Source organism: Gambusia affinis, linkage group LG23 (assembly GCF_019740435.1).
Source record: "Gambusia affinis linkage group LG23, SWU_Gaff_1.0, whole genome shotgun sequence".
In the NCBI taxonomy this organism is placed as follows: Eukaryota; Metazoa; Chordata; class Actinopteri; order Cyprinodontiformes; family Poeciliidae; genus Gambusia; species Gambusia affinis.
Window position 1 is genome coordinate 4,584,892 of NC_057890.1, and position 21,601 is coordinate 4,606,492.

General features: G+C 39.6%; 3 protein-coding genes across 4 annotated transcripts; 1 reads left to right on the forward strand and 2 right to left on the reverse strand.

The window, feature by feature from the left end:
• Positions 1 to 340: 340 nt before the first annotated feature.
• Positions 341 to 3,651, forward strand: krr1 (KRR1 small subunit processome component homolog; the record flags this gene model as incomplete). Its single annotated transcript, XM_044109143.1, is given in 10 exon segments — positions 341 to 418; positions 420 to 485; positions 850 to 984; positions 1,099 to 1,224; positions 1,533 to 1,616; positions 2,126 to 2,182; positions 2,496 to 2,666; positions 2,807 to 2,884; positions 3,042 to 3,138; positions 3,216 to 3,651. Coding segments are annotated over 10 exon segments (1,044 nt in total), but the record flags the coding sequence as incomplete, so codon positions are not given.
• Positions 3,652 to 4,272: 621 nt separating this feature from the next.
• Positions 4,273 to 9,436, reverse strand: LOC122826675 (GLIPR1-like protein 1). The gene is made up of 7 exons (XM_044108817.1): positions 9,333 to 9,436; positions 6,639 to 6,821; positions 6,042 to 6,287; positions 5,217 to 5,326; positions 4,929 to 5,014; positions 4,778 to 4,804; positions 4,273 to 4,682 (listed from the first exon to the last, which is right to left on the reverse strand). The coding sequence occupies exons 2-7, from the start codon at positions 6,789 to 6,791 to the stop codon at positions 4,516 to 4,518; spliced, it is 789 nt and encodes a 262-aa protein (XP_043964752.1). The 5' UTR covers positions 6,792 to 6,821; positions 9,333 to 9,436; the 3' UTR covers positions 4,273 to 4,515.
• Positions 9,437 to 11,151: 1,715 nt separating this feature from the next.
• On the reverse strand, positions 11,152 to 19,120 carry LOC122826674 (GLIPR1-like protein 1). Of its 2 annotated transcripts, XM_044108814.1 has the most exons (7): positions 19,029 to 19,120; positions 13,716 to 13,899; positions 13,118 to 13,366; positions 12,504 to 12,616; positions 12,177 to 12,262; positions 12,004 to 12,030; positions 11,152 to 11,908 (listed from the first exon to the last, which is right to left on the reverse strand). In XM_044108814.1, exons 2-7 carry the CDS (start codon positions 13,866 to 13,868, stop codon positions 11,742 to 11,744), a joined length of 795 nt encoding a protein of 264 aa, XP_043964749.1. In that variant the 5' UTR covers positions 13,869 to 13,899; positions 19,029 to 19,120; the 3' UTR covers positions 11,152 to 11,741. The 2 variants fall into 2 exon arrangements, with proteins under 2 accessions (XP_043964749.1, XP_043964751.1); XM_044108816.1 differs by lacking the exon at positions 19,029 to 19,120 and having other exon boundaries at positions 13,118 to 13,289; positions 13,716 to 13,897.
• Positions 19,121 to 21,601: the final 2,481 nt, after the last annotated feature.

Below are 21,601 nucleotides of genomic sequence, written 5' to 3' on the forward strand. Positions count from 1 at the left end.
GTTTACAAAATGACTGCCCTTTGCGCTGTTAACTGTTTACATATTGTATCATAGAGTTAACAAAGCGACAATAAAACTAATTTAAAAATATAGAAGTCTGTTACAGATCCTCTGACGGGATTTAAATATAACGGACTCCATCTACACTCGTAACTGTAGTAGGAGAACCTTTGACAAGGTGTTTAAATGCGTAAATGCATTGAGTTGTGATAGGCTGATGTGCCATTTGTATCAACAAGCTTTAAAAATCGTACAATTCTTTAGCAGTGGTATACTTTCACTGACTGAGATTTCTTGTGTGCCTCGCAGTGGATGAATCTGAACTCCTGACTGTTCCTGATGGGTGGAAGGAGCCGGCGTTCACCAGAGAGGACAACCCCCGCGGGCTGCTGGAGGAGAGCAGCTTCGCCACGCTGTTCCCCAAATACAGGGAAGCTTACCTGAAAGAGTGCTGGCCGCTGGTGGAGAAGGCTCTGGGAGACTTGGTATGTACACATAGTCATGCTACTGATTCCACACTGTTTACATTGTTCAGAGCTTTTATTGGATATTCAAAGAAAAATGGAACTTCCAAGATGGAAAGATCTTGCACCAAATAATCGTGTGAAGTTTTTATTTTTGCACTGTATTGCCAAAAATAACATGGTGACCACATGCCTAATAGTCAATTTAAAAAAAAAAATTGACTCCAGATTGAAACAAAATCTTGTGCTGGAATTGGGACAATCTTATTTTTAATTATAAAAATAAGCTCAGGACCTATAGGTTTCATTAGTTGTGCTTCAGGGTGCAGCTTTTCAGCCCACTCCCAGCAGCGGTTCTAGTGTTGCTAAATCTTGTTTCTTTCAGCACGTCAAAGGCTCTCTGGACCTGATCGAGGGAAGTGTCTCCGTCAGCACCACCAAGAAGACATTCGATCCATACGCCATTGTGAAAGCCAGAGACCTCATTAAGCTGCTGGCGAGGAGCGTTCCATTTGAGCAGGTAAAGGCCTCTGCTCTGTTCATCACGACCTACCTGGTTCACACAGTCGCTAACCTGTACCACCCTCAGAAAACTCTGATTATAACCTCCCTCTGTCATCCTGCTTGTTTCCAGGCTGTCCGCATATTACAAGATGATGTGGCCTGTGACATCATAAAAATCGGCACTATGGTGAGGAACAGAGAGCGGTTTGTAAAGCGGAGGCAGCGGCTGATTGGCCCCAAGGGCTCCACCTTAAAGGTAAAACCTTAAAGTAATTTAGCTTGTTGCATCAGAGCTAATTTAGCATCAGAAGTTCAACTTATGTAAATATTGTCTCCATATACATATTCTACATCTTTCTTAACACGCATATATTCATCAGTGGAAGTGAAGTATTAGTAAAGTGCCACTAGGTGGCAGCAGAGTGTTTTAGCAACATAAATTCTCTTCCCCTCTGCAATTCAGCTTACTAGCTATAGTTGTATTACTATCAAAAAGTTATTAATTAACCTATTTTTTAAATTGTTAAATCATTTTCATGATGCTTTTTGTTTTTTGCTTTCTAGGCGTTAGAGTTGTTGACCAACTGCTATGTGATGGTGCAGGGTAACACTGTGTCAGCACTAGGGCCCTATAACGGCCTAAAAGAGGTAAGTGTGCCACAGCGACCTGCTGTAAGAAGGCTTAGCTGAGGGTGACATGTTTTATTTTAACTCAAAAATATTAAAATACAACAAAAATAAGAGTTTTATACATCAAACCTTTGATTCTGAAACATTTCTGCTGTTAACGGAGGCTCAGAGAGGCAGTATTATGTATTTAGACAGTATCACTTAGTATAAAGAACAGTCAAGTAACTCTGACCTCCACATGTTACAAATGTCACATATGACTTAAAAGAAATTGGGCCACTGCCTCTTTAAAACTCCTGCTCTTTCTGAAACTCTACCTTCAGAAAGTCATCACAAGCTGAAAAAAGTCTATTTTACATAATACTGCTCCTATATAGGAAAACAAACAGGATTTCCAGCAGTATTAGATTTATTGCTAAAAGGCACACTCAACCAAACAAAAATTGATTCACTGCAATGTTAATATTTTATGGTTCCAAGTGTGATGAAAGTACCGCAGAATGAGTAATAATTATTTTATTACACAGGTACGCAAAGTGGTAATGGACACCATGAAGAACATCCACCCCATCTACAACATCAAGGTATGTTAGCTGCTCTCAAACACAGATTCCTATTTAAGGCCAAAAGGTCCAAGACATTCATGTCCAATGAGGAGTTTCTCCATCCTTGTTCTTGATTTCCTGACGGAAACAAATCCCTCTGGGTTTGAATGCCATGGCTGGCTCAACCTGGAGCTGAGGGCATAATAAAAACTATTTTGGAAATTGCAGAAAATGCCATTACTGTTGGTCATTAAATGTGCACACCATTAATTATCCATACCGTAGCTTTTACTGTTCTGTTGTTCCATCAGTCAATGCTCTAATTTTCTCTTTCTTATGCCTGAACCGTCAGACGTTGATGATCAAACAGGAGCTTTCTAAAGACCCAGACCTGCGGACGCAGAACTGGGAACGCTTCCTGCCCAAGTTCCGCCACAAGAACCTCTCCAAGCGCAAGGAACCCAAGAAGAAGAGCGTGAAGAAGGAGTACACCCCGTTCCCTCCTCCACAGCCAGAGAGCAAGGTCAGGTGGCGTTAGCATGTGAAAAAAGGAACTTGTGGGTTGGATAACATTAGGTTATCTAACCCACCTAATGTGTGTCTTCTTAATTTATCTCACATTGAGATAAATATGTAACTTTAACTATTTGGATTCCATCACAGGTTGATCAGGAACTTGCCTCGGGTGAATTCTTTTTGCGTGAAAGTGTGAAAAGGAGGAAGAAGATGGGGGAAATTAAGGTAAGCATTTGTTTGTTTTTCCATTGCTTAAATGTAGCCACTTCTTTCATGTGAAAGAGACTTCCTTAAATCTTTGCTAAGAAAAAGAACTGAAACATATGAAGTAAAGTTGCCTCACCCTGAAGAAATGTAACAATAGTGTTTGTTCTTTTCTCAGGTCAAACAAGCAGAAGCACTGACCAAGAAGCAAGAAGAGCGGAACAAAGCTTTCATTCCTCCCAAAGAGAAACCGTTAATGAAGAAGACGGCTAAAGGTAGCTGAGATCAGAGGACGCATCTCTGTAAGGTGACTGTAAAGTCCTGATTAACCACCTGAATGTTTGTGTCACAGCTCCTACAGAAGGAAAACTGGACATCGCAGCCATCAAGGAGAAAGTGAAGAAGGCCAAAACGAAAAAACTGGGAGCTCCACCTGTGATCCCTCCTCCGCCTACCAGCAGCACCACAGACAAAAAGAAGAAAAAAACTAAAGACAAAGGCTAACACCTCACCAAGTCCATCATATAAACATTTACTATATGACTGGTAATTGTTGGACAGTTGCGGCTTACTGAAAGAGGACTGGAAGGGTTTAAATTCTTCCCAGATTTCAGGATGCAAAGTGTTGGAGATAATGTACATAAACGTTTCTTCCTTTCTTGTCTTCTTTTCCTGTCTGTTTCGACAGTTTTGGACAGATGGAATTTCTTGTTTCTGCTTAGACTGTGTCCCTGAGGATGCCGAGTCACTTATAAATGTAAAATTAAAGTTTTTTTTTATTATATGAATACGGTTACATTGTTCTTTTGTCATCCATGTTACACTACTTTCACCAGAAGCTGACAGTTACCAAGGTCTAGGATAGTCGTCAAGAGTTCGTGTCCTGCAACTTTGGATGTCTCTCTACTTCAGCACATCTGGCTCCATCATCAGCTCATTAGCTAATGTAGTGCTGGACTGTATGATAGTGAAGCAGTTTCACCATTTAATTCAAGTGTGTAGGACAATGGACATCTAAAAGTTGCAGGTTGTGCTTTTGCTGTTGGCAAAGCACAACCCACATATAGAGAACTAAGTCCTTGAAGTAAACGTCACAGGTTTGAGTCCCAGCCTGATGACCTTTGGCACATGTCTTCCCCCATTTTAATTACCTACTCTACTGTCTAACCCCTCTCAAAGACTGAGAACAAAAAAACAAAACTTAAGAAAAAAAGTTGCAGGACTTTTACCCTTGATCACTGGTCTATGGCAAACTCTTACCCAGTGGGATGTCCTTTAGTATTCAGAATGACATTGTTTAGTTTATTTTTTGTGACGTGGATTGAATAAGGTGTTTGGTATTTGAAATCCTTTGAGATTGTGATTGTTGCCATACATACATCAGTATTCCAAGAAAATTTCTCACTCCATTGTACCACCAGCAGCTTTTAATGTTAAGAACCAAACTGATTGTAGCAGCACTGGTAGTTAAAGGTGATTCAGGTTTAGTTCAATAAACGCTTGGAAGTGCTTTTGTACGGTAAATTTTGTCCATACAAGCATCAACAGAAAAATCAGATATAAGGTTATGGTGACATTTTGTGGTTGAGATAATAGAGTTGGAGGTCATTGTGGGACGCCATCCATCCGGGTCTCCCTTCAGACCAATAACTCTACTCATAACACAAGAGATTGGGGTAACAGTAATGGACTGCGTATACAGGAATGCATATCAAGATGAGGGCGATGGGCCGCATGATCAGGATATCCAAAAAAGAGTTGTAAGGTGCAGCGCTGCTTTTAAGTGAAGCAGTGTCCCAGCGCGGAGCCCAGTTGTAACCTAGGAGACCAAAGCATCCGTTTTTAGATTTACAGCAGAGTACAACTGGTCACTTTAACTTCGATAGGGTTCTGGATTTCTGCCCAGTCACATACTTTTTCTGGACTCCCGTTCTGGACTACCTGCAGCGAAACACAAAATGCTTTAAAAATGTTTTCCTGGTTCAGAAAGGTGGTTCTGGTATATTTAGTCCAATATTTGCATTGCTATATCCATAACTTTTAAACATAGAAACGTCATACTTACGACACAGTTTGTTTTTACATTCGCCTTTGCATCCAGAGCATGGCTTCCCAGTAGTTGCATAAGGCTGAATTCCATCAATATCTCCACTGCAAACGGAAGCATCTGGTTAAAAAACCTTTTGAGTCAAACCTTCCCTCTATTTACCATCTGTTAATGTATTTACAGGTTTTAAGACATTGTTTGGTTGTTTGTACTGATAGAGTAAATGTGGTTGCTGCAGATTCATCAAAAAACTTCTGGTTTATAACACATGTTGTATCAATGTAAAGTTAATAGGGATCAAGTTACCCTGGGGAGTAGTTGCATACAAAAATGGCACCCTTACGATCAAAGTTTTTGATACCGCGTGGACAGTGCACAACAGCGCAGCCAACCTTGTAGCTTTGTGCCCACACAACCTGAAAAAAGAAAAAGGATACCACATATTTACATATATAGTATCAAACACACAACTTTATTGTTTTCTGTCTGACATTAAAACCGACAAAACTTTTCCTGTCTTAGATTAGTTTGGAATTCAATAATCCAAGCTATCCTAAGCTCCAGAAGGGTCTGTTTTTCCATTTTTTGCCTTTTTTCAAAGTTAAATGTTTACCATCCGTCCGTCTCCCAATAGTTTGTAGGGATTTTGGCCCATTCCTCCTAATGGAACTGGCATGACTCAGGTTATGTGACCGGCTTACACACACCTGTCTCAAGTGTGTGGTTTGCACACACTTGATGTATGTATATGTGTACACATACACCTCACATATAGAGTGGCATCTTCATCTGCCAGCAACATTCAAATGCCTTTGAACCCTCAGGTTGACTTGACGTGGTGCAGATTGCAAGTTTCAACCTCTGCCCTTCAGATTTAGCAAAGGTCAGGAGACTTACAAGCCATGACATTATAAATTGTTTCAAGGCATATTAATGCTAATATATGTTAACTTTATTTATGTACAATTCCCACTGTTCTCCTGTTTAGCGAATAGAAATTATTTCTATAATCCCAACTGATCTTAAACAGGAAACGTTCAGTGTTGATGTCAGATACTAAGTAACTAAGAGTATGTGATTTTCATACAGAGCACAGTTTCGTCTGTAGAAGAGCAATCTCTGTGCACATACCTGTCTGTAGTGGTCACAAACAGCTGTACATCTGTCTTCCTTGTAGCTGTAATGCTTGACTTCATCCACCCACTTTTGAATGGCATTCTTTACGCTGTACTTATCCAGTGGGCCCGTCCAGATGTTCTCTCCCACGGAGGTAAACATGGGGTGCATGTTGCCGGCCTCCTTGAGGTGGACGTTGTGTCGATCATTACATTGTTTTGCCCACGCTCTGGCAGTAATGGCCAACGCCTCATCCCATGACTTCATGACATCAAAGAAAATAACACAACACATTTTTTTTTAACTTCAGTTACTTTTAAGTGTCACACAGGAAGTTACAAAAATGATGGTGAACAGAACTAATTCTAGGTGATGCTTAGAAACCAAACTGGTGATTTCATTAATTTAGGCAATGTGAATTAACTTACAGTCGCCTCTGTGTTGCTAAGAATACTTTTCAGCCACTTGGTGGATCTTCACAAACTACAATGTTTTCTCACTTTTTTCCATTTGATTACAACCAAATTTCAGTTTAATCAACGACATCCTGTACAGCCACCAGTCTGTTCTCCTTTCTTGGCAGTGAAACACAGTGTGATGTGCAGGACCCACCATGTACAGCATGTTGTTTGCAGGTGGACTGACAGCTGAGCGGGCTTTGTTGTGCTCCTCCACACACTCGGCGATGAAGTTCTCATCCGTGATTTTTGGCAGCGTCACGGCAGAAACCCCCAAATCCAGAACAAGAACGATCCACAGCAACATCTTCAGTTCTCTGCAAACGCCGTCTGTAAACTGCAAGGAGTTTCACGAACACAGGAAATGATTCGCTCTTCAGAAACAGAATGTAGAGTAGTGTTTTTTTTTTTTAAATCTTACTGGGCAATTTCTACATGTTTCTTGAACATCAAACTCATCTAACAGCTTTTTAAAAAGTAGCTATGTGATAAAATGTTAAAGGGATAGCCAAAAGACCACATTTTCCACTTGGGAATTTGCAAAAATGAGAAAAGGAATAGAGGTTCCTCTTTTTCCTATATCCTCTTAATAGTTGAAATATCTGAAACAGTGAAGTGAAACACAGTGTGAAAAGTGGGGGCAGTCAGTCTCTATCATTACAATCTATAGTCAAATCTTTGCTGCCATTATTTGAACATTTGAATGCCTTGCATAAACCCATTCCCAACCTATCTGGTAAAAACCATTACCACTGCTCTTAAATAGAGCCATTATCAGAGCACTCCTCAAAAACCCACTCTTGGCCTAGAAGTGCTTTTCAACTACAGGGCTGGCCCATCTCCAATTCGCCCTTTGTGTCTAAAGTTCTAGAGAAAGCAGTTCAAATCCACCAACAAGATCATCTAAAAACTCAATAACCTGCATGAAAAATTCCATGTAGTTTATTGCATATGTCATGCCATGGTCGACTGCGTTTGACACAGTCATGGCATCTTACTCAACAGACTTCACTTCAGCACTGGATGCACTGACACTGCCCTCTGTTGGTTCCAGTCTTACTTCCCAACCAGACAGAATTCATCTTCATGGGTCACTCCACATCAAATCGACAGTCACACGTGGTGGTCCTCAGGAATCAGACCTTATATATTTTTGTCCACTCCAACTGCTTGTTTTATTTCTCAATCTTTGTAGCCCTTCGAGGTCTCAACAAACAAAGGACGTTATGAATAAAATCCGATGCCTTACTATTTTATTACCTGAATGGTTTTGTGCATTGTGAAGTGCAACAGGTTAAGCACTTGTCATTGAAGTTCGGTTAAGATAATTTTTTCGCTATCTAAATTTAATTTAACAAGGGAAATATATTTAATTACTTTAATAAAATTATGAAATTTACGTATGCTTATGCAATAATGACATGACCCATGGGTGTTTGTTGTTCATTGCTGTCGTTTGGGTCTTCCCGTATACGTTCTCTTTGTATGGTTTGATATATTCCCGTATGTTAGTGATGGGCCTTTTACTTTTTGATTTGTTGACACTTTTGTTTTCTGTGTTTATTAATCATTTCCCCCACTTTTTCTGCCCTGCATTATCTCCCAGCTGATTCGGATTCGTCTGATTAAGCTTACCTGGTTTCTGTCAGTAATGAGGGGCGCGTGCAGCTTTACGGCAACACGCACTGTGCGTACTTTGAAATTTTCCTCAGAGTAAAACTAAACAAAACAAACAACCCCCCGCCCCCCAAAAAATGGTAGGTATTGTACTTTTTATTTTCACCACATGTGTGAGCGTCGTAAACCTGAATGTTATTGTTCTATTTTGTTTATTTGGCGGCTTGGTGCTCTTTCTGTGAGCTATACGTGACAATGCCGTGAAGCTAGCTAAAATTGAATAACAGGACTTTTAACCTTAACGTATTTCTAAGAGGGGTCGAACTGACCCCACCTGAGTTTTTTTTTTAAATCCTGTATGTGTACGCTTTGATGAGCTTTTTTTTAAAAATTCATTTTAAATTATTTCATTTTATTTTTGGTAGTTTCTGGAACTGAGCCGCTGACGGGACACCATCGATTCTCCATTGACAGACCGTGACATCGTCTGCCGCTTCGCTCTTCCTCAGGGTCGCGCTACCCTTGGAGAGTTAAACAGTTAAATCTAGTCGAAACGTTTGTCACATCCTCCTCGGGAAGTCTCAAATAAACCACATGAGCCCGGGAATCAGGATCCTCCTCATCACACAGGTAGGCGTTGCTTTCCTGTCTTTATATAATTTGTTAATAAAAAGACAAAAAGTTATGCGGGCATATGAGTTTGTGTGCGTGTCGCCTTGTGTGGATCAGATCGGTGCTTTTTGTGTCATGCGCATCGCGTTCATGTAAAGGTTAGGTTTGTGCGGTTTATGCGTGTTGGGAATGTGGCTGTTATCGTGGGATCAGGTGCAGTGATAGTTTTGAGCGTACCCTCCGATAATGGCTATCCTGCACGCGCCCCCGTCAGTTATCTGCGTCACCCGCCTCAGTATTTGAGCGGTTGCTTTTGTCCGTTGCTGGTTTCTTCCGTCGCGCCCACCATGTTCTGCTCATGGCTCAACTGGAAGTTTATCTTATTTTATTTTCATCCTATTTTCAACTCCCCCACCGCCTCATTTCCGTTTGGACCCATGAAAGTTAAACCTGATGAATTATTAGGTTTAATGGCAATAAACTCGCTTAGCTAAAAAATAACTGTACCGGCTAATATATCGTTTAATCTAAAATAACTCCTAGTTTGGAAATATTACAACAAAAGCACAGTTTGTCACACAATATTTCAAACATACACTGATTTACGTCAAAGACATACCTTGACCCGCTATAAAGGGGGCAGCTAATAAAATATCTTTTTATAAGCTCCGTTACAACTTCTGTATTTCGTTTGCCGTCAAGCTGAATTTACGCTAACCGTTAAACAGGAAGTTGTCATTTCAAAACAAAAGCATCCATACTCAAACAGGAAATTAAACATATTGTAATCTAAAGACGACATAGGACGATACCTTCCTTGTTTTTTACATTGATGTCAACGTTATATAAAAATTTGTAAATATTAAGTTGTGTAACAAAAAAAGGGAATTAATTTTTTGTCAGATTTGCACAGGCTACAATAATGGCTTCCTCTGTTCATTTTTAACTTTAAAGTTGTTCATTTGATTTCCCATTCAGGGAAATCCTTGAATGGTATGATTAGGAGGTTCTTTTGTTAAAAGTTTGTCAAATTGATATTTTAGGCATTCAGTCTGTTATTTGCCGCTGTAGCATTTTTTTCTGTGTGATGTTCTTTAATGTTTTTTCTTAATCATCGATCAAAGATGATGCTCATTTGGTGTGAGGCCTAATGCACACAATTTTTCTGTTGCTTCAATGAATTTGTGGTTGATGTCATGGTCTCTTGAAGAAATCTATGTATGCACATTTACCCAAATTACTTGAATGTGGAGGATTTTGTGTATGTGTGGTGCCACAATTTGCACATAGATAATACAACTTTTAAAATTCTAAGTGTGGTATAAAAATATCTGCTTGTTACTAGTAATTTTGACAGAAGTCAACCCAGAATTCCAGACCTATGAATGAACTGGCAGTTTTCCCCCAGAAACCTGGCGAAGCCTGGTGGTCGGGGCGCTGAGGGGGCCCACTGGAGGTCCAATGTGTTTTTGTATTAAAATAAACCACATAATACCCATAATTACTGGGTAATTATGTTATGGGAAGACATCGCCAGTGAAATGCTATTTAAGCCCATAGTTAGTCTTAAAAACAACAAATAAAAAAATAAAAAAACGATTAAAATAAATATTTATTATTTGCCCTTTTGTTTAATAAGGCCCCCCCAGCGCTTCAAGGCCCCATAAATGCTAACATTTTAACACAGACTACAGATGTAAAAATTTAACATTTGTCCAGTTTGAGTGAAACTGGATGCGCTTAGGTAAACTTCAGAGATTGCATGGAGGCGCCAATTCCGCTTTCCTGGCTTCAAATGCATTAATTATATTAGCCTATCTTTTAGGAATAAATTTGCTCCACCAGTGAAATGCTCAGAGCAACAGAGACGCTTGCAATCTGGCTTTAAAAAGAAAAAAGCTTTTTTTCTTTTTTTTTCTAAAAACAAAAACAAGCTACGCATAGCCTGGCTTGGGGGCTAGTAAAGCAGTAAAGCATGGTGGGCCACCAGTTTATGATACACTGGGGGAAACCCTTCAGCACTTTTAATTTTTCTCTTTTCCTACTAAGATCCTTTTGCTTTTCTCATCCTCCTGAGAATAAAACACCTCCCAACTGACTGAATGACATTCGTTCTCAAAAAAATGGCACTTGTTCTTTCAATCTCTACTTTTATTTATACATATATATACATATATGTAAACCAGATAATATTCTGGCAAAAAGCCTCAGAAATAAGAGTTGTTGCATCTTTAAATACACCATTAACCTCTTCCAAAACCAGGTTATCTGGTTTCAGAAGAAACCAGATAACCTGGTAACTTGCATGACCTTTTGTTAGTTTCTCTTATCTCTGTAAGGTGTCTTCTTTTCCTGTCTGTTTCGACAGTTTTGGACAAATGTAATTTCTTGTTTCTGCTTAGACTGTGTCACTGAGGATGCCGAGTCACTCAAGAATGTAAAATTAAAGGTTTTTTTATTATATGAATACGGTTACATTGTTCTTTTGTCATCCGTGTTACACTACACATTACACTATTTTCACCAGAAGCTGACAGTTACCAAGGTCTAGGATAGTCGACAAGAGTTCGTGTCCTGCAACTTTGGATGTCTCTCTACTTCAGCACATCTGGCTCCAACATCAGCTCATTAGCTAATGTAGTGCTGGACTGTATGATAGTGAAGCAGTTTCACCATTTAATTCAAGTGTGTAAGACAAGGGACATCTAAAAGTTGCAGGTTGTGCTTTTGCTGTTGGCATAGCACAACCCACATATAGAGAACTAAGTCCTTGAAGTAAACGTCACAGGTTTGAGTCCCAGCCTGATGACCTTTGGCACATGTCTTCCCCCATTTTCATTACCTAATCTACTGTCTAACCACTCTCAAAGACTGAGAACAAAAAACAAAACTTAAGAAAAAAAGTTGCAGGACTTTTACCCTTGATCACTGGTCTATGGCAAACTCTTACCCACTGGAATGTCCTTTAGTATTTAGAATTACATTGTTTTGTTTGGTTTAGTTTTTTTTCCCCTTCAGACCAATAACTCTACTCATAGCAGAAGAGATTGGGGTAAAAGTAATGGACTGCATATGCAGCAATGCATGTCAAGATGAGGGCGATGGGCCGCACAATCAGGATATCCAAAAAAGAGTTGCAAGGTGCAGCGCTGCTCTCAAGTGAAGGAGTGTCCCAGTCCGGAGCCCAGTTGTAGCCTAGGAGACCAAAGCATCTGTTTTTAGATTTACAGCAGAGTACAACTGATCACTTTATCTTCGATAGGGTTCTGGATTTCTGCCCAGTCACATACTTTTTCTGGAATCTCGTTCTGGACTACCTGCAGCGAAACACAAAATGCTTTAGCAAAGTTTTCCTGGTTCAGAAAGGTGGTTCTGGTAAATTTAGTCCAATATTTGCATTGCTATAACTTTTATGGTTATTTGCTATAACCATAACTTTTAAACATAGAAACGTCATACTTACGACACAGTTTGTTTTTACATTCGCCTTTGCATCCAGAGCATGGCTTCCCAGTAGTTGCATAAGGCTGTTCTCCGATGAAATTTCCACTGGAAACGGAAGCATCAGTTGGTTCAAAAACCTTTTGAGTCAAACCTTCCCTCTATTTACCATCTGTTTTAATGTATTTACAGGTTTTAAGATAGTGCTTAGTTGTTTGTACTGATAGAGTAAATGTGGTGGCTGCTGATTCATCTGATGGTAAACCATTTCCTGCTTCAGCAAACCACTTCTGGTTCATACCACATGTTGTATCAAATGTAAAGTTTATAGGGAAAGAGATCAAGTTACCCTGGGGCATAGTTGCATACAAAAATTGCACCCGGAGGGCTTTTAAAGTTTTTGATACCGTGTGGACAGTGCACAACAGCGCAGCCAACCTTGTAGCTTTGAGCCCACACAACCTGAGAAAAGAAGAAGGATACCACATATTTACATATATAGTATCAAACACACAACCTTATTGTTTTCTGTCTGACATTAAGACTGACAAAACTTCCTGTCTTAGGTTAGTTTGGAATGCCAAAATCCAAGCTAAACTAAATTCCAGAAGAGTGTGTTATACTTTTTTTCTTTTGTTAAAGTCAAATGTTTACTGTACATCTGTTTGTCTGTTTATATATTTATATCTTCCTTCAGATTTAGCAAAGGTCAGGAGACTTGCAAGTCATGACATCATAAACTGTTTCAAGGCATATTAATGCTAATATATATGTAAACTTTATTTATGTACAATTCTCACTGTTCTCCTGTTTAGCAAATAGAAATTATTTCTATAATCCCAACTGTTCTTAACCAGGAAACGTTCAGTGTTGATGTCAGATACTAAGTAACTAAGAGTAGCCTATGTGATTTTCATACAGAGCACAGTTTCGTCTGTAGAAGAGCAATCTCTGTGCACATACCTGTGTGTAGTGGCCACAAACAGCTGTACATCTGTTTTCCTTGTAGCTGTAATCCTTGACTTCATCCACCCACATTTGAATGGCAGTTTTTACACTGAACGTATTCGGTGGATAGCCCGTCCAGATGTTCTCTCCCACGGAGGTAAACGTGGGGTGCATGCGGCCAACCTCCCTGAGGTGGATGTTGTGGATAAAATTACATTGTTTTGCCCAGGCTCTGGCAGTAATGGCCAACGCCTCATCCCACGACTTTATGACATCAAACAAAATGAAACAACACATTATTTTTACTTCAGTTACTGCTAAGTGTCACACAGGAAGTTACAAAAATGATGGTGAACAGAACTAATTCTAGGTGATGCTTAGAAACCAAACTGGTGATTTCATTAATTTAGGCAATGTGAATTCACTTACAGTCGCCTCTGTGTTTATAAGAATACTTTTCAGCCACTTGGTGGATCTTCACAAACTACAATGTTTTCTCACTTTTTTCCATTTGATTACAACCAAATTTCAGTTTAATCAACGACATCCTGTACAGCCACCAGTCTGTTCTCCTTTCTTGGCAGTGAAACACAGTGTGATGTGCAGGACCCACCATGTACAGCATGTTGTTTGCAGGTGGACTGACAGCTGAGCGGGCTTTGTTGTGCTCCTCCACACACTCGGCGATGAAGTTCTCATCCGTGATTTTTGGCAGCGTCACGGCAGAAACCCCCAAATCCAGAACAAGAACGATCCACAGCAACATCTTCAGTTCTCTCCAAATCACCGTCTGTAAACTGCAAGGAGTTTCACGAACACAGGAAATGATTCACTCTTCAGAAACAGGATGTAGTGTGGTTTATTTGAAATCTTACTGGGCAATTTCTACATATGCCTTCAAAATCAATCAATCAAACTTTATTTGTATAGCACATTTCAGCAGCAAGGCATTTCAAAGTGCTTTACATCAAATCAAACACAAAAATACAATGCAACATAGAATCAACAATAAAAACACAACATAGTCAGATTCCGTCAATAAATTTGCAATTGATTACGTTTTGAATACAACTCTAAACAAGTGGGTTTTTAGTTGAGATTTAAAGGAAGTCAGTGTTTCAGCTGTTTTACAGTTTTCTGGAAGTGTGTCAAACTCATCTAACAGCTTTTTCAAAAGTAGCTATGTGATAGAATGTTAAAGGGATAGCCAAAAGACCAAACTTTCCACTTGGGAGTTTGTAAAAATGAGAACAGGAAAAGAGGTTCCTCTTTTTCTATATCCTCTTCATAGCTGAAATATCTGAAACAGTGAAGTGAAAAACTGTGTGAAAAGTGCAGCACAGTTATTACATTATGTTGCAGTTTTATTTTTTTAGTAGTAATTTCTATGTCATCATAATATCAAAAACACACAATTTCACTATGAAGTGATTTGTTTTTACAATGACATATTTTTGATAATGTATGTAGAAATCATTTTTTAATGGATAATAAAAATAATAAATTGCTCTTGGGGGGCCCCTGGTGGCCGCGGTAGGTACCGCATGCTTCACCAGTAAAATGAGCTGCCGTGCAATGAGCAGAGCGTATCCAAACGTCCAAAGCTCCGGTCAGAAGTTAAGTAAGCAAAACAGCGTCTCACAAAAGGACTCGACCTTCAGGGAGGGAGTAAAGAAAGAGGAAGAATAGAAAAAAGCCAAGATAAAGTTTTGTTTTAATGTGTCTTGGTAATGTAATGTAAAAGATTTGTAAAGCTGCTAATAGAAAATTAGTTTGATAGCGACCTCCTAACATTTATGCTAAACAAACACAAAGCATTCTTGCGGCATTCTCATGGTCATCTCTGCATATTTCTGATGCAATGGGTTAATTTTGTGCTCATGGCACCATTTTCCTGAATCAGATCTGCTTTAGACCATAGCAGTCTGAGCAGACTGGTGAGCAAACTGGGGGACCTGGGTCTCCTCCACAACATCTGCTGCTGGATCATGGACTTCCTGACAGACCACTCCCAGACTATGAGAGTAGAATCCCACCTGTCCTCAGTACTAAGTGCCAGCACTGGCTCTCCATAAGGCTGTGTGTACTCTACACACTATAACCATGACTAGCCTCACTCACCCAAACAATGCCATCAAAGAGTTTGCTGATGATACCACTGTGGTACAGAATGGAGGTGGAACGACTTGTCTGGTGCACCACCAACAACCTCCATTTGAACACCTCCACGAACTGATTGTTGACTCCAGGAGATGTAAACCAGACATTCAACCCATTGGTGTGAATGGGGAGAGGGTGGAGATAGTGCCAAATTTCAAATTCCTGGGCACCAGTGAAGACCTTACCTGGAATTCTAACTCCACTTCAGTCCTGAAGAAGGCATAACAGAGACTGTGCTTCCCGAGGACTCTCAGGAAGAACAACCTGAGAACTGAGTTCTTGGTGTCCTTCTATCACTGGTCTGTGGAGTCGGTGGGGAGCCATGGCATCCCACTGTGGTTCTCCAGCTCCATTGCGGCAGAGAGAAAGCAACTCCAAAGAGTCACAAACACCACCTGGAGGTTAAATAGTTGCCTTCTTCCATCTCTGGAGGAGATCTACAGGACCCACTGCCTCCGGAGAGCCCACAGTATCATCAAGGACACCTCACACCCCGGCCACCACCTCTTCAAACTCCTGCCCCTGAGGGCAATAAAGTCAAGGACAAACAGACTAAAAAAAAAAAACAGTTTTTACCCAAGAGCTGCTGTTGCCCTGAGCACAGCTAATTCATCTCAAACCTAATCTTTATATTTTGATCATCCAAGTTGTTCTGTGAATCTACTCTATTTGTTATATTTATTGAGATATACTTGTTTATTGTTTTATTCAGTTGTTTGAATTGTCTTTGAGAGTTGCTAGTTTTGAGTTTTTGTGGTGCTTTGTTGTGCACAATGAAAATAAAAGAAATTCCAATTCAGTCAGTTTTGAGCCACAAGTGACTTTAACTAAACCAAGGGCAGACTGTACTAAGTAAAACAGAAAAAGACAGATCTAATAAAAAAATACAAAAATATGGGACACAAGGGTCAAATGAGCGAAAACCAGAAAAAGCACCAGAACATGCGGAGCCTTCAGAAAATTTTTAAATAGCTACAATTAACTTCCCTTAATGGTAGCATAAAGAGGATCTGCGTTTTGCAGTAAACACAGGCCCTCGCAGGAACACCGATTTCACTTAATTTCATCACTTGACTGTAAGTGTGGAGAGATGCCAAAAGCTGGATTAGTATTTATACGCGGTCCATTACGGCCTCTTTCTAGAAACCGGCCTACTGCACTTCATGGCTCCATAAAGTGCCATCAATGTCCCGCCTGAATTGCGAGGGGCCGTGGAGAACAAATAGAAAACGGGCGGCTGTGCGAAAAATGATTCCATTTATTCAGCAGGGAGATTGCTTCAGCTGTGTTCAGCTCACCAGGTTCAGGTTCTGTTCATACGGCGAGCACTTCGCTCTGTTGTTCTCGCTTTGTGGATCTGAATTCTTACGTTCCGTGAACGCAATGCGGCTGCGAATTGAAAGAGAGAACTGACGAGCCTCGCGCACGTTAAGCGTCTCCTCGATCGTTTGGCGGGAAGATGCATCACTGCAGATAAATGTCAAGATCCGGTGATGTTGGGAGTTTCCTGGTTTGGTTGCTATCCACAGAAGAGAGTTCAGCGTTATTATGCTGCTGACTGAACAACATAATCAAATCAGTCACAATCACACCGAGCTGTGGCTCATTATAATAAGTCGGAATGAAATAAAAATGATCATTTATATCAGTAATTCAATTCATTTCTATTAATCCCGGATATTCCAGCTATCAGATTTTGTTCAGCTGGTCATGAAATTCAAAAATGTGACCTAATATCGTTCTGATAATAAAAATAGTGATATGTTATGGAACTGTTAAGGGCAACAATATAAGACTGCTGACTGTCAGTACAAGTCATAAAACGGTAATGATAAATAACCTGGCTGTAATGGAAAGTTGAGTGGAAGGACAAAGTGTGGCAGGCAAAAAAAAAAAGAAGCAACAGCAACCAACAAGCAACCTTGAGAGGATTGTGAATCAAAGCCCATTCAAGAGCTTAAGGGAGAATCACAAGGCATGAGGAGAAAAACTTCACCGTTTGTGTTTCAGAGTTCTTTTTTTTTCTTTTGGTAAAATTAAAGTTTGTGTTTTATATGAATCTGAAGGGAGAGTGGAGAGAGGCATATAATTCAAGTTGCATGAGCTCCAGAGTGTAGTTTCTATAGTTAGTGATAATTTGGCTAACCAAATTGCTAAAATAATAAAAAGGTAATAATAAAAAAATAATAATAATGAAGGTTTTGGAGAGGCCTAGTCAAAGTCCAGATGTAAATCTGAGATAAATGTTGTGCCAAACAGGCTCTTTATGCATGCAAACCATCTGAAATGTGTGAATTAAAACAATTCTCTTGCCGGCTTGAAAAAGTTTTGTAAAACAATTAATAATTAATCATAAAACGGGATTTTGTATTTACTCAGACTCCCCCTTTTTCTGCTTTTCAAATATATTTGGTGAAACATTAACATAAGATAAAAGCAAATACAGAAGAAATCTGTTCGCAGCATTGACATGGTTCAGTGTATCTAGACCTTCCACAGAGGCTCTTAATTACTTTAGCAAAAAGTGATGAAGACCAAACTGTTTCTAAATATAGATAGCCTATATTAGCAAGTGTAGATTTGAGACGTTTTGATGGATTTATTGCAGGAAACAGTGTTGGGTAGTAATGGATTACATGTAAGGACGTTACGTAATTTAATTGCAAAAAAGAGTAACTGTAATTCGTTAGTTACAATGAGAAAATATGTAATCCAGTTAGTTACTTCCGAAAATATTAAGAATTACATATTTAGTTACATTTTTAAAAAATATATAAACAAAAACCTTTGCGAAATATGTAATGATATTTTTATTGCTTTGCGCCCTATATCGCCGTTTCCCGCTACGGCTCCTTGTCTCTATCATAGCCGCAATGCCACTCTGATGTTCCATCCTGTGCTGGTGGAGCCTCCTGGAGGAACAGCAAGCGAGCGGACGGTTCCATTTCAGCTCAAGCAGCGCATCCAAAATGACAGCCTTCCAGCACTGGAAATTTAAGGAGCCTTTCATTTATGTAACCCAGGCTCTCCCTCTTCAGACCTACAGCTGGTGGAAGACACCCTATGGACTCTGCGTTGTGTTTCTTTTCGTGAAAGTGGGGTGTGTTCGGTGCAAGAGAGGAATCGGACACAGGTCTCTTCGTGGAGGGGAGACTTTCGCGCCTTTATTTCATCCACCTTACAGGCAGTAAACAGATTTAACAATTTTCCCTTTACAAAACAATCAAACCTCATTTCCTCATCGCGCAAAAAATCCCCTGCACTACGGTGTCCCCAACAGGACAAACATCTCGGAATTGTGGTAATACCAGCAATCACAGAAAACAATAGAACCCTCTTCTGTAACATTTATGCACTGCTTTACATTTACATCTGTGAAAATGGCTCAAATTTAACCGTGCACTGCAAGAAGTGTTTGCTGGCTATCAAGAACTTGTCCACGTCGAAGCAATCTATGTCAAACCTGAGGAAACATTTAGAGGTAAGTGAGTGCAACTCACTGATAGACGAAGCGTATTGTTTTACGAATATTTGACTGTTTGGTGTTGATGCATGACAAGAAATTTAACTGGGGCCTTCCAAAGTGTGCCCGTCGGTTTGGACCCAGGGTTATACTCATTAAAACCTCAAAGTAATCAAAGTATTCACCAGCCAAAAGTAATTACTTGCATTACTTTTTAAAAGTAATCGAAAAAGTTACACTACAATTACATTTTAAACAAGGTAACTTGTAACTGTAACGGATTACATTTTTAAAGTAACTTACCCAACACTGGCAGAAAATAGCTACACGTTTGACCCAGCCCTGGATTCTGTTGTCTCCATGGCACCCCCTGTTGTGCGTGCATAGGATTAACTAGAAAGGGACGTGATTGAATGTGGAGGAGTTTGTGGATGTGTGGTGCCACAATTTGCACATAGATAATACAACTTTAAAATTCTGAGTGCGGTGTTAAAAAAAAAAAAATAATCTGCTCACTTCTAGTATTTTGACAGAAGCCCACCCACAATTCCAGATCTGTGAATGAATCAGCAATTTTATATTTTCTCTTTTGCTCTTTGTTCTCCTATCTCTTCCTGCTGACTCTGTCTGAATGAGCTCTGTAGCTTCTTGTATGTTCTCAAAAAAAACTTGTTCTTTGAATCTCTTTTTTTTTTTTTTTTTAAATGTACCGTAAATCAGATAATATCCTGGGTAAAGCCACGGACATAAGAGTAGTTGCATCTTTAAATGCATCGTTCACTTCTAGCAGAGTACTGCTAGACAGACAATACCTTCTGCCTCTGTAGCCCGACTTCTTTCATTAATAAAGTGATTTAAAGGAGAATTGTAGCATTTTAAGTAATCAAATTTTATTTGTATAGCACCTTTCAGCAACAAGGCATTTCAAAGTGCTTTACATTATAAAAACACAAAATTACAAAGTCATAGAACACACAGTCAACAACATTACATTTTGCACATCAGATTATTGATTAATGTTTTATGATTAGGTTTCAAAAGCAACTCTAAACAGCTGAGTTTTTAGTCTAGATTTAAAGGAAGTCAGTGTTTCAGCTGTTTTACAGTTTTCTGGAAGTTTGTTCCGGATTTGTGGTGCATAGTTGCTGAATGCTGCTTCTCCATGTTTGGTTCTGGTTCTGGTTCTGGGGATGCAGAGCAGAACCAGAAGAACTGAGAGGTCTGGAAGGTTGATACAACAGCAGATCTTTAATGTATTGAGTGCTAAGTCGTTCAGTGATTTATAAACCAACAGTATTTTAAAGTCTATTCTTTGAGCTACAGGGAGCCAGCGGAAGGACTTTAGAACTGATGTTACGTGCTCTGACGTCTTGGTTTTTGTCAGAATCTGAGCAGCAGCATTCTGGATCAGCGGCAGCTGTTTGATTTGTTAGTCAGACCTGTGAAGATGCTGTTGCAGTAAACAATGCTACTACAGATAAATGCATGGATGAGTTTCTCTAGGTCTGGCTGAGACATGAGTTCTCTAGTCCTGGAGATGTTCTTCAGATGATAGAAGGCAGACTTTGTAACTGTCTTTATGTGGCTCTGAATGTTCAGGTCAGAGTCCATCACTACTCCCAGGTTTTGGGCTAGATCGCTGGTTTTTAGTTGTAATAACTGAAGCTGTGCATTGATTATAGTTCTATAACTCTAGATCGTTCCTCTTTAGGTCCAAAAATAATAACCTCAGTTTTGTTTCTGTTCAGCTGGAGAAAGTTTTGGCACATCCACACATTTATCTGTTCTAAAGCATTTCTTCAGTGATTGGATGGATTCAGATTCACCTGGTGACATTGTGATGAAAAGCTGTGTGTCATCTGCATACTTATGGTGGCTAATCTTATTTCCTGTTATAAGATGAGCTATTGGGAGTATATATATATTGAAAATATTGTTGGTTATAATTAGGAAGCCATTTAATTGTTTAAACAGCTTTTTCAATAACTTTGCTGATGAATGGGAGGTTGGGGCATTGGTACTGGATTTAGTGTGGGTGTGCAGATTAAACTTCTGACTTTTAAAAAAAAAAATCTTCAAAGAAGCTGGGAAATGGGTTGCAGGCTGCATTAGATTGAAATTCAGGCAGTGACATCATGGGAGGGTTTGTCAGCCTGTCGAGTGTTGCAAATAAAGCTCGAGCTTTGCTAATGGTTTTGTTTATGACGTCTGGAAAGAATCTTTCTCATGGCTTAGTGTTGAGTGATAGCTACGCAGTCTGTTTTTGTAGATTTCATAATAAACGTGAAGTTGAGTTTTACGCCATTTACGTTCGGCCTTATGGCAGATGTAACTATTTGTGCATTTCTCCATGGAGACTTGATCCTACCAGACACAACCTTCACTTTTAATGGGGGCAATGGAATCAACGATATCTGAAATTTTAGAATGAAAGCTACGTACCAACTCCTCTCCAGTTGATGTTTTGGCGGTTTGCTTAGGAACAGCCTGTTCCTGATATGCGGTAGGTCCCATCCTAATCGGGCGTCCTTCAGCCGGTAGCTCTGAGGCCACATCGTTGCTCCCGTTGATAAAATGAAATAAGTTTGCAGTGCATCTCATGGTACACTCTTCTGACCACAGTGACCAAGTCTACTATGCTTACATTTGTTGGTTTACAACACTTCTCTGTCTTGCTAAGTCAGAAAATCCTCAAAAAGGGCAAAGTGCAACTCCAATGGCCCGGGCACAGATTAAAAAACTTGTGTAGTTTAAATGACCCCGTTTCTCAAGACCACGACATCCATTGCATTAATGGATGTCGTTATAAAAATAAAACTTCTTGGTAATAAAAAAAATTAGGAGTTTCCTCTTTTCCAAGTCGACATGAACAGAAA